A 12,593-nucleotide genomic window follows, 5' to 3' on the forward strand; every position below is an offset into this window, starting at 1 on the left:
TCTCAATACTTTGTTATATACCCTTTGTTGGCAATGACAGAGGTCAAACATTTTCTGTAAGTCTTCACAAGGTTTTCACACACTGTTGCTGGTATTTTGGCCCATTCCTCCATGCAGATTTCCTCTAGAGCAGTAATGTTTTGGGGCTGTTCTGGGCAACACGGACTTTCAACTCCCTCCAAAGATTTTCTATGGGGTTGAGATCTGAAGACTGGCTAGGCCACTCCAGGACCTTGAAATGCTTCTTACGAAGCCACTCCTTCGTTGCCCGGGTGGTGTGTTTGGGATCATTGTCATGCTGAAAGACCCAGCCACGTTTCATCTTCAATGCCCTTGCTGATGGAAAGAGGTTTTCACTCAAAATCTCACGATATATGGCCCCATTCATTCTTTCCTTTACACGGATCAGTTGTCCTGGTCCCTTTGCAGAAAAACAGCCCCAAAGCATGATGTTTCCACCCCCATGCTTCACAGTAGGTATGGTGTTCTTTGGATGCGACAAAAAAGTTATATTGTGGTTTCATCTGACCATATGACATTCTCCCAATCTTCTTCTGGATCATCCAAATGCTCTCTAGCAAACTTCAGACGGGCCTGGACATGTACTGGCTTAAGCAGGGGGACACGTCTGGCACTGCAGGATTTGAGTCCCTGGCGGCGTAGTGTGTTACTGATGGTAGGCTTTGTTACTTTGTTCCCAGCTCTCTGCAGGTCATTCACTAGTCCCCCCCGTGTGGTTCTGGGATTTTTGCTCACCGTGATCATTTTGACCCCACGGGGTGAGATCTTGCGTGGAACCCAAGCTCGAGGGAGATTATCAGTGGTCTTGTATGTCTTCCATTTCCTAATAATTGCTCCCACAGTTGATTTCTTCAAACCAAGCTGCTTACCTATTGCAGATTCAGTCTTCCCAGCCTGGTTCAGGTCTACAATTTTGTTTCTGGTGTCCTTTGACAGCTCTTTGGTCTTGGCCATAGTGGAGTTTGGAGTGTGACTGTTTGAGGTTGTGGAAAGGTGTCTTTTATACTGATAACGAGTTCAAACGAGTTCAAACAGGTGCCATTAATACAGGTAACGAGTGGAGGACAGAGGAGCCTCTTAAAGAAGAAGTTACAGGTCTGTGAAAATCTTGCTTGTTTGTGGTGACCAAATACTTATTTTCCACCATAATTTGCAAATAAATTCATTGAAAATCCTACAATGTGATTTTCTGGATTTTCTTTTTCTCATTTTGTCTGTCATAGTTGAAGTGTACTTATGATGAAAATTACAGGCCTCTCATCTTTTTAAGTTGGAGAACTTGCACAATTGGTGGCTGACTAAATACTTTTTCCCCCAATGTATGTAACTTTCTCCTCGAAGTAAGAACCAAAGAGAAAGCCGTTGTATTCTAACGATGGGTAAAGGTACTTGCTGTGTATCAATGATAGTATTATGTTGTGTTATCTTGAGTTGCTGCACTTGTACATCAAAAACAGACCTCAAGGATCATTGATCATCAGTAAAGATGACCTCGGTATCCATTGTCTAGTGTACCTAGTGTCTACCTACGGACATGAACAGTGTGAAAACAACATATCAATTTAGCATCATTTAATCTGACCAACTTATATTTTCTTTGGTACTTTATAAGCACAACTCAAAAGAAGCCATCTTCAATATAATGAATATTCCTGAAGAGAATTGTTTCAAAATGGTGGACATTAAAGTTACAAGAATACAATTTAAATCAGGTAAAATGTATGATTTTGGAATATACTCGATACATATTCATTGTGTACGCATAGTTAAAACATTTGAGCAGGAAAAAGACCGAGAGCGAATATAAAATGTACATTCATTCCTTACACGAATTCCTTCCGTGGCACCACACAATACAACATGTTACATTTAGCGCTTCAATGCAAAATGGCTGCCATTTCACATACAGGTGTGTGTCCCAGATACGTTCAGGATGTTGTACCTTGTAATAGCTTTCTCAGACATGACTTTGTTCAATGTCTCCAGCACAGCTTTGTCAACAGACATCAGAAACTGAGGGACAAATCGAGGCTGAAACACCTACAGTAACACTCATTTGAGAGAAGAATCGCAAAGTGACACTTGGAGAATATTCAGATCATCTTTATTTGGATGAATTGTTCCGACATAAGAGGGGTTGCACTCAGGGTGCCACTGTGGATGGTTATAGGGGGTCAGCGGTACATTATCATTTAGCAGACACTCTTATCCAGAGTGACTTACAGTATTGAGTACATACATTTGTCATATTGGGGCACCGTGGGGGGTACCCCACAACCCTGGCATTGCAAGCGCGATGCTCTACCAACTGAGCCACAAGGGACCCACATGTTAGCCATTCTCCTGTAAAGGGTCAATACAGTACCATAGAAATAGAATGAAATTGCACAAAAACAGAATGTCATTATTTTATGGTCAATACAACCCCACTGATATGTGGTGACCATGGAAGGGATTAGCATCCACAACAGAGACGCTTAGGGGGGAAAAGAACAGCCACCCTGTTTTAACTGTACAGAATGACAGCATGCATTGACTGAGTGTTCTGATGGAAACATTGCCAATAGCCATCTGTCCTAACCCAATCAGATGGAATGCTTAAATACAGTTCACATTTGTAAACCATGTCATTTAACTCAATGTACATATATTATTTGCTACTTAAGCATTCAAAAGATAACTCATCTTCAACACGTTTGACACTCTAGTGAACTGATGTGATTGCTGTTAGCTGCAAAGTTCTGACAGTTCTATACAGTGCTAAATCTGGACACTAATCTCCAATACTGAAAACGACAACAAAACATCACCAACATGTACACAAAAAAACAGACAATTCTTCCCTTTCGCACACAAGATGAAGACATCAACGTGGCCGGAGAGGCACAGAATAAATAGGATGTGGGTGACGGAGTAGCCACGGGTGACGGCATGTCACTCAAACAGCAGGTCCTGGTCGGTTTCCTCCATCAGCATGTTGGATGGCTCGGCGATGGGGCCCAGCTTGGCCAGACGGGCGGCGATCTCCTTCTCCGTCCTCTCCCTCATCTGCTTCTTTTTCTCCTGGATCTTCTTCAGCCTGAGGAGGTGGGACTCACCATAGAAATTTGAATTAGAACACTCGATATCGCTACGAGACACGTGGACAGTGATCCTCCAGTCAGCTGGGGGTGTAGACTTGATGTTGAGGATGAGGAGTCTGAGGGATGATGTAACTTACCTGTAGAACTCTTCTCGTTCCCTCTCATCCAGCTCAGTGATGATGTAGCTGAGGGTCCGCTCAATGCGGGGGATGATCACTGAGGACAGGTCAAAGCACATTTTATCCTCTCCACGCTGTCTTCCAACCATCTCTTTTGACTGCCATTATCGATAGGTAGTGCAGGTTTAGTTATTGTGTCAAAGTGGTGCAGACTCACCATGCTCAATGGCATTCACACGGCGGTTGGTGATCTTGATGGCCTGATCCAGTGTGACAAAGGAAGTCTGTAGATCAAAACAGTGAGACAATGAGACTTTGTTGTTCAGTCACACATGCTCCGCTTGGTTTACCAGTCTGGCGAGACTTACCTGTAAGGAGGCCAACTCCACTAGCAGCTCCACTGCTTTGGCATAGTTCCTCTTCAGCCTGGAGACCTGCTCTCCTCCCCTGGCCAGACCAGTCAGCTCATAACCTAACAAGGAGAGTATAGAGGGAAGCAAAGAATACAGTGAGCAGTGACACAGAAACACACTACAATACAAGTTCAATAGCAGGGCATAGCTTTCTATAAGTTGTTAAACTAAATTTGCTCATAAATGGAGCCATGACAATATTTGAGGTAATAATAAGAATAATAAATGCCATTTGCAGATGCTTTTATCCAAAGCCATACAGGGCCACAGGGTTGGGGTTAATTCCACAAACTAAATTAGATTCCCTCTCCCTGTAAATTCTATTGAATTCAATTCAAATTCTAGGTCTTTGAATTCAGAACAGTGTTGGGGAAGCTACTCTGAAAATATAGTTTGCCAAGCTACAAATTACTTCACACTGGAAGAAGTTAAACTAGACCACAGAAAAATTGTTTACTTAACTAAAGTTACTTCGAAAAAGTATTTCACCACATACACACCACTTAGTGAAAGATTATCATATATAAATCTGAAATGTCATAGGCTACTTTGGGGTAATATGTTAACAGAATGTATAAAAACAAGATCTCACCCATCTACATAAAATAAGTGTTTCTAGAAATTTTTGCAAATGTATTGAAAATGAAATACAGAAATATGATGATCCAAACTGAGTTCAGATGCATTGAATTTCCTTTGATCATCCTTGATGTCACAACAATTTGTGGCCAATTCAATTGTTTTTGGAAATTATTTAGAAAGACAACACACCTGTCTAAATACAGTGCATTCAGAAAGTATTCAGACCCCTTGACTTTTTCCACATTTTGTTATGTTACAGCCTTACTCTAAAATATATATTTTTTCTCAATCTATACACAAAAGCAGAATGACAATGCAAAAACAATATATTTTTTTAAATGTTTGCAAATTGATAAAGAAATCAAATCTTAATGATCACATTTACATACAGTTGAAGTCGGAAGTTTACATACACTTAGGTTGGAGTCATTAAAACTCGTTTTTCAACCACTCCACAAATTTCTTGGACATTCTAGGACATCTACTTTGTGCATGATACAAGTAATTTTTCCAACAATTATTTACAGGCAGATTATTTCACTGTATCACAATTCAAGTGGGTCAGAAGTTTACATGCACTAAGTTGACTGTGCCTTTAAACAGCTTGGAAAATTCCAGAAAATTATGCCATGGCTTTAGAAGCTTCTGATAGGCTAATTGACATCATTTGAGTCAATTGGAGGTGTACCTGTGGATGTATTTCAAGGCCTATCTTCAAACTCAGTGCTTCTTTGCTTGACATCATGTGAAAATCAAAAGAAATCAGCCAAGACCTCAGAAAAAAATGTTTACACCTCCACAACTCTGGTTCATCCTTGGGAGCAATTTTCAAATGCCTGAAGGTACCACGTTCATCTGTACAAAAAATAACAAGCAAGAATAAACACCATGGGACCACGCAGTCGTCATACTGCTCAGGAAGGAGACGTGTTCTGTCTCCTAGAGATGAACGTACCTTGGTGCGTAAAGTGCAAATCAATCCCAGAACAACAGCAAAGGACCTTGTGAAGATGCTGGAGGAAACAGGTACAAAAGTATCTATATGCACAGTAAAATGAGTCCTATATCGATATAACCTGAAAGGCCACTCATCAAAGAAGAAGCCACTGCTCCAGAACCGCCATAAAAAAAAGCCTGAATATGGTTTGCAACTGCACATGGGGACAAAGATCGTACTTTTTGGAGACATCTCCTCTGGTCTGATGAAACAAAAATAGAACTGTTTGGCCATAATGACCATTGTTATGTTTGGAGGAAAAAGGGAGAGGCTTGCAAGCCGAAGAACTCCATCCCAACCGTGATGCACAGGGGTGGCACCATCATGTTGTGAGCGTGCTTTGCTGCAGGAGGGACTGTTGCACTTCACAAAATAGATGGCATCATGAGAAGGGAAAATGATGTGGATATATTGAAGCAACATCTCAAGACATCAGTCAGGAAGTTAAAGCCTGGTCGCATATGGGTCTTCCAAATGGACAATGATACAAGCATACTTCGAAAGTTATGGCAAAATGGCTTAAGGGTAACAAAGGCAAGGTATTGGAGTGGCCATCACAAAGCCCTGACCTCAATCCCATAGAACATTTGTGGGCAGAACTGAAAAAGTGTGTGCGAGCAAGGAGGCCTACAAACCGGACTCAGTTACACCAGCTCTGTCAGGAGGAATGGGCCAAAATTCATCCAACTTATTGTGAGAAGCTTGTGGAAGGCTACCCGAAACATTTGACCCAAGTTAAACAATTTAAAAGGCAATGCTACCAAATACTATTTGAGTGTATGTAAACTTCTGACCCACTGGGAATGTGATGAAAGAAATAAAATTGAAATAATTCTCTACTATTATTTTGACATTTCACATTCTTAAAATAAAGTGGTGATCCTAACTGACCTAAGACAGGGAATTTTTACTACGATTAAATGTCAGGAATTGTGAAAAACTGTATATTATATGTATTTGGCTAAGGTGTATGTAAACTTCCATCTTCAACTGTAACTATTCAGACCCTTTACTCAGTACTTTGCTGAAGCACCTTTGGCAGCGAATACAGCCTCAAGGTTTCTTGGGTATGACGCTACAAGCTTAGCACTAGAGGTCGACCGATTAATCGGAATGGGATTAATTAGGGCCGATTTCAAGTTTTCATAACAATCGGAAATCTGTATTTTTGGACATCAATTTTTTTTTACACCTTTATTTCATCTTTATTTAACTAGGCAAGTCAGTTAAGAACACATTCTTATTTTCAATTACGGCCTAGGAACGTTGGGTTAACTGCCTCGTTCAGAGGCAGAACGACAGATGTTTACCTTGTCAGCTCGGGGATTCAATCTTGCAATCTTAAAGTTAACTAGTCCAACGCTCTAACCACCTGATTACATTGCACTCCACAAGGAGCCTGCCTGTTACGTGAATGCAGTAGAAGCCAAGGTAAGTTGCAAGCTAGCATCAAACTTATCTTATAAAAACAATCAATCAATCATAATCACTAGTTAACTATGCATGGTTGATGATTTGACTAGTTTATCTAGCGTGTCCTGCGTTGCATATAATCGATGCGGTGCGTATCGTTGCTCCAATGTGTACCTAACCATAAACATCAATGCCTTTCTTAAAATCAATACACAGAAGTATATATTTTTAAACCTGCATATTTAGCTAAAATAACTCCAGGTTAGCATTGGCAATATTAACCAGGTGAAATTGTGTCACTTCTCTTGCGTTCATTGCACGCAGAGTCAGTGTATATGCAACAGTTTGGGCCACCTAATTTGCCAGAATATTACGTAATTATAACATAACATTGAAGGTTGTGCAATGCAACAGGAATATTTAGACTTATGGATGCCACCCGTTAGATAAAATACGGAACGGTTCCATATGTTACTGAAAGAATAAACGTCTTGTTTTCGAGATGATAGTTTCCGTATTCGACCATATTAATGACCTAAGGCTCCTATTTCTGTGTGTTATGTTATAATTAAGTCTATGATTTGATAGAGCAGTCTGACTGAGCGGTGGTAGGCAGCAGCAGGCTCGTAAGCATTCATTCAAGCACTTTTGTGCGTTTTGCCAGCCGCTCTTCGTTGTGCTTCAAACATTGCGCGGTTTATGACTTCAAGCCTATCAACTCCCGAGATTAGGCTGGTGTAACCTATGTGAAATGGATAGCTAGTTAGCAGGGTGCGCACTAATAGCGTTTCAAACGTCACTCGCTCTGAGACTTGGAGTGGTTGTTCCCCTTGCTTTGCGGGTGGCTGTTGTCGATGTGTTCCTGGTTCGAGCCCAGGTAGGAGCGAGGAGAGGGACGGAAGCTATACTGTTACACTGGCAATACTAAAGTGCCTATAAGAACATCCAATAGTCCAAGGTTAATGAAATACAAATGGTATAGAGAGAAATAGTCCTATAATTCCTATAATAACTACCACCTATAACTTCTTACCTGGGAATATTGAAGACTCATGTTAAAAGGAACCACCAGCTTTCATATGTTCTCATGTTCTGAGCAAGGAACTTAAACGTTAGCTTTCTTACATGGCACATATTGCACTTTTACTTTCAACACTTTGTTTTTGCATTATTTAAACCAAATTGAATATGTTTCATTATTTATTTGAGGCTAAATTGATTTTATTGATGCATTATATTATGTTAAAATAAGTGTTCATTATGTATTGTTGTAAATGTCATTATTACAAATAAATAACATTTTATATAAAAAAATATATAATATATATATTTTTTAAATCGTCCGATTAAATCGGTATCGTTTTTTTTGTTGGGGTCCTCCAATAATCGGTATCGGCGTTGAAAAATCATAATCGGTCGACCTCTACTTAGCACACCTGTATTTGGGGAGTTTCTCCCATTCTTCTCTGTAGATCCTTTCAAGCTCATCAGGTTGGATGGGGAGCGTCGCTGCACCACTATTTTCAGGTCTCTCCAGAGAAATTAGATCTGGTTCAAGTCCAGGCTCCGGCTGGACCACTCAAGGACATTGTCCCGAAGCCACTCCTGCGTTGATGTGGCTGTGTGCTTAGGGTTGTTGTCCTGTTGGAAGGGGAACCTTCGCCCCAGACTGAGGTCCTGAGCAGGTTTTCTTCAAGGATCTCTCTGTACTTTGCTCCGATCATCTTTTCCTCGATCCTGACTAGTCTCCCATTCCCTGCCGCTGAAAAACATCCCCACAGCATAATGCTGTCACCACCATGCTTCACCGTAGGGATGGTGTCAGCTTTCCTCCAAACGTGACACTTGGCATTGAGGCCAAAGAGTTCAATCTTGGTTACATCATGCCAGATAATTCTGTTTCTCATGGTCTGAGAGCCTTTAGGTGCCTTTTGGCAAACTCCAAGCAGGCTGTAGTGTGTCTTTACCTGAGGAGTGGCTTCCATCTGGCCATGCTGCCATAAAGGCTTGATTGGTGGAATGCTGCAGAGATGGTTGCCCTTCTGGAAAGTTCTCCCATCTCCACAGAGGAACTCTAGAGCAAAGTGACAATCGGGTTATTGGTCACCTCCCTGACCAAGGCCCTTCTCACCCGATTGTTCAGTTTGTCCGGACGGCCAGCTCTAGGAAGATGGAAGATGGTGGTTCCAAACTTCTTCCATTTAAGAATGATGGGTGACCACTGTGTTCTTGGGAACTTTCAATGCTGCAGGTACCCTTCCCCAGATCTGTGCCTCGACACAATCCTGTCTCTGAGCTCTACGGGCAATTCCTTTGAACTCATGGTTTGGTTTTTGCTCTGACATGCACTGTCAACTGTGGGACCTTATATAGACAGGTGTGTGCCTTTCCAAATCATGTATAATCAATTGAATTTACCACAGGTTGACTCCAATCAAGTTGTAGAAACTTTATTTAAATATGTTTGCAAAAATCCTAAAAAGCTGTTTCGCTTTATCATTACGGGTATTGTGTGTAGATTGATGGGGGAAAAAATATTTCATACATTTTAGAATAAGGCTGTAACATAACAAAATGTGGAAAAAGTCAAGGGGTTTGAATACTTTCCGAATGCACTGTAAGGTCTCACAGTTGACAGTGCATGTCAGAGCAGAAATATACAATCAAGTCCAAGGAACTGCCTGTAGATCTCCGAGATAGAATTGTGATGAGACATACAGTATCTGGGGAAGGGTATAAAACCATTTCTAGAGTGTTGAGATTTTCCAAGAGCACAGTGGTCTACATCATTGGGAAATTTAACAAATACGGAACTACCCAGACTCTGCCGAGAGATGGCCGTCCGACCTAACTGAGCAAATCGGGCTAGAAGGACCTTGGTCAGGGAGGTGACCAAGAACCCAATGACCACTCTGACAGAACTACAGAATTCCTTGGCTGAGATGGGAGAACCTGTCAGAAGGCAAACAGTGTATACAGTACTTCACCAATCTGGGCTTTATGAGAGTGGCCAGATGGAAGCTATGCCTGAGAAAAAGACACATGACAGCATGCCTGGAGTTTGAAAAACATATTCTGTGGTCTGTTGAGACAAAAACTGAATTATTTGGCCTGAATGCAAAGCACTATTTCTGGAGAAAACCAGGCACAGCTCATCATCCGTCTAACACCACATCTAACACCATCACTAAAGTGAAGCATGGGAGGCAGCATCATGCCATGGGGATGTTTTTCAGCAGCAGGGACTGGGAGACTGGTAATGATAGAGGGAACGATTGAATGGAGTCAAATTCAGGCAAGTCCTCGATGAGAACCTGCTTCAGAGGACAAACGACCCCAAGCATACAGCCAAAGCAACGCTGGAATGGCTTCAGAACAAGAATGTGAAAGTCCTTGAGTGACCTAGCCAAAGCACAGACTTGAATCCCATTGAAAATCTGTGGCAATTCTTGAAGATTGCTGTTCACCTCTGCTCCCCATCTAACTTAACAGAGCTTGAGAAAATCTGCAGGGAAGAATGGGAGTAAATCCCCAAATCCAGATGTCTGTTATCATTTTTGCACATACCCAAGACAACTCAAAGCTGTAGGGGCTCCTACAAAGTTGAATTATCGCGTGTAAATACTATGTAAATACTGTGTAAATACTTATGTAAATTATATTTCTGTATTTAAATTTGCCAAAACATGTTTTCAGTTTGTCATTATGGGGTGTTTTGTGTGAATGGATGAGAAAAAAAATGTAATCAATTTTTATTTCAGGCTGAAACAACAAAATGTGGAATACGTCAAGGGGTATGAATACTTTCTGAAGGCACTGTAGATTTGAATACCACCAAGCTACTGCAATATGTAGTTAAATTACTTGTTGAACTACATGTAGTTAACTACTACCAAACACTGATTCAGAGATAATTCAATTCCCCTCAGGCTGATCATGTCACTGTTCAGACAGTGTAGCTATACTGGAAATATAGAAAATCAAGTTCATGACTTCAAACAAATCCTGCAGTCATTTCATCAACTGGTTTTATCATTCCAATTCAATTCCAATTCAAACCGTCCAAACAGCCTAAATCCAATTCCATAACTTGAAGACTATTGAAATTCTAATTGAATTCAACGTAAATTCTCCACTTCATGAGTGAATTCAAGAATTGATTTGGAATTTCAAGCTAAATTGGAATTGGCCTCAACCCTGCATGACCAGATAAGAACATTACTTACTGTCCCCTCCTTCTTGGTAGTGCTCAAACACAGGTAGAGTGACACCTGTGAGGAAAAGGAGAATCACACAGGTGAGACATTTAGGAGAGACATGCTGTTGTTCTAAAAAGATACAGAGAAGTCCAAAGGTGTTGACCTGCCACGTTATCCTTCTTAGCCCGAACCTTCACCTGGGCCTTGTTCACATTCTGGATGACAGTGGTGCTGTGGGAGCATGATAATGTAATGAGAATATTGACAAAACATTAGCAGAATATGGACATCAGACAAACACCTAAATAAAGGCCTCAAAATGGCTCATCCTCTCACCTGAAGTCGCCAGCGGCGAATTTCGCCTCAGCCAAAGAGAAGGCCGCCTCCCTCATCACTTCACCCATCAATGTCTTTGTCTAGAAATCGGGAGAGGCAACAAAAAGACAGGAGCCAACATAACATGCCCCGATGACAGGATTGTATACAAAGAAATAATACAACTGACTTATATTAAATCAGATGAGAAACTGAGAATTGGACGATGTTTTAATCATAGAAACAGAACTACTAGAACAGATATTCCCATTCAAAAATTGATGGTCCGTGATGGGTGGGCCGGCAGACATATTGAGTTCACTCATGAGCGCACTGTCAAATGTCCATGGTCCGAGGGGCTTTTTCCGTTCTAGTCATTCTTGTTTCTATGGTTTTAAACCTCCTTGAATTACCTCGATGATCTTGCGGAGGATCTGACGGAAGCGCATGGAGAGGGCATCAGCCTTCTTCTTCAGTAGGTTTCTACCAGTCTGGGCCCCCTTCAGACGAGCCTTCATGATGGTCTGGGCCCTTCACAGACAAGTCATCAGGTGTCAGAGAGGACTTCCATCATAAACATGCATGGCCATTCAGATTTGAATCATGTTGAAAGATATTGGTGCTTTTATGCCATTTTCTGCAGGTCACCACAATATCAAAAATGCCTGTTATTGACCCATCATTATGATGTTCCAGACAAATTAACATAGTAAGTAGTTAGACATGGCATAATCTGTGCCATAGACTGTGTGAGTAAAGTTAGGGCACATCAAAATCTCCCAGTGGTTGTTTGGAAATTATGGACAGTCATCACATGACAGTGACAGTCCATTTCCTCTTTTAGATGTTCATCATGAAATGGCAAAGAAATACAACTATTGACTCGAAATAATAACTAATGCCATTGCAAATTGTTGCAAAAGTGCAAAGGTTGAGTTTTTTCATCATTTATTTTAAAGGGCTCACAATTGACTGTGCTTGGCTAACGAGCTGACAGCTGGCTAAGCTTACTGATCTGTAATTTCCTTCATTTTAATTTGGCTCAACCTAACACAACTAAAAGGTCATGTACTAAATGGGGGGCATAAACTTGCTCCCCTAGATTGAGTGGACTAGCTTGTTAGAAATGTCAAACTATGCTGGCTAAAATAGCAAGCTACCTAGACTTGCTACTTACATTCTAGAAGGGAAGACGTCGATTCTCTCTTTTCCTGACATCTTCTTTGGCTGCAAACGGTCTTATCTACTTCAATTACGTCTGGACGGCGATTAAATAACGAGACAGCACGCAAATAACTAAAATATTAAAGAATAGGTATTGCACAGTTGTTATTAATTGGAGAATAACAGCTTTGTAACCGATGTCGTGTTATTCATGATATTCTATTGCAAAAAGCCATCAGCTGGTTAGTAGTCATGTGACTATGTTGTTAACCGCTATTGCGCTTGCG

General features: G+C 41.0%; 1 protein-coding gene across 1 annotated transcript; it reads right to left on the bottom strand.

The window, feature by feature from the left end:
• Nucleotides 1-2,108: 2,108 nt before the first annotated feature.
• On the bottom strand, nucleotides 2,109-12,576 carry LOC135505818 (V-type proton ATPase subunit D). The gene is made up of 9 exons (XM_064924981.1): nucleotides 12,320-12,576; nucleotides 11,556-11,673; nucleotides 11,164-11,243; nucleotides 10,991-11,058; nucleotides 10,855-10,899; nucleotides 3,592-3,695; nucleotides 3,441-3,507; nucleotides 3,242-3,320; nucleotides 2,109-3,100 (listed from the first exon to the last, which is right to left on the bottom strand). Exons 1-9 carry the CDS (start codon nucleotides 12,358-12,360, stop codon nucleotides 2,956-2,958), a joined length of 747 nt encoding a protein of 248 aa, XP_064781053.1. The 5' UTR covers nucleotides 12,361-12,576; the 3' UTR covers nucleotides 2,109-2,955.
• Nucleotides 12,577-12,593: the final 17 nt, after the last annotated feature.

Source organism: Oncorhynchus masou, chromosome 19 (assembly GCF_036934945.1).
Source record: "Oncorhynchus masou masou isolate Uvic2021 chromosome 19, UVic_Omas_1.1, whole genome shotgun sequence".
NCBI lineage: Eukaryota > Metazoa > Chordata > Actinopteri > Salmoniformes > Salmonidae > Oncorhynchus > Oncorhynchus masou.

What these genes read in the sequence shown, in the direction of transcription:
- LOC135505818 (XM_064924981.1), bottom strand. Translation starts at nt 12,360, where the DNA reads ATGTCAGGAAAAGAGAGAATCGACGTCTTCCCTTCTAGAAT. An exon ending in GACGTCTTCCCTTCTAGAAT is followed by an intron (nt 11,674 to 12,319) that starts GTAAGTAGCAAG and finishes TTGTCTGTGAAG; the next exon opens with GGCCCAGACCATCATGAAGG. An exon ending in TTCGCCGCTGGCGACTTCAG is followed by an intron (nt 11,059 to 11,163) that starts GTGAGAGGATGA and finishes ATGCTCCCACAG; the next exon opens with CACCACTGTCATCCAGAATG.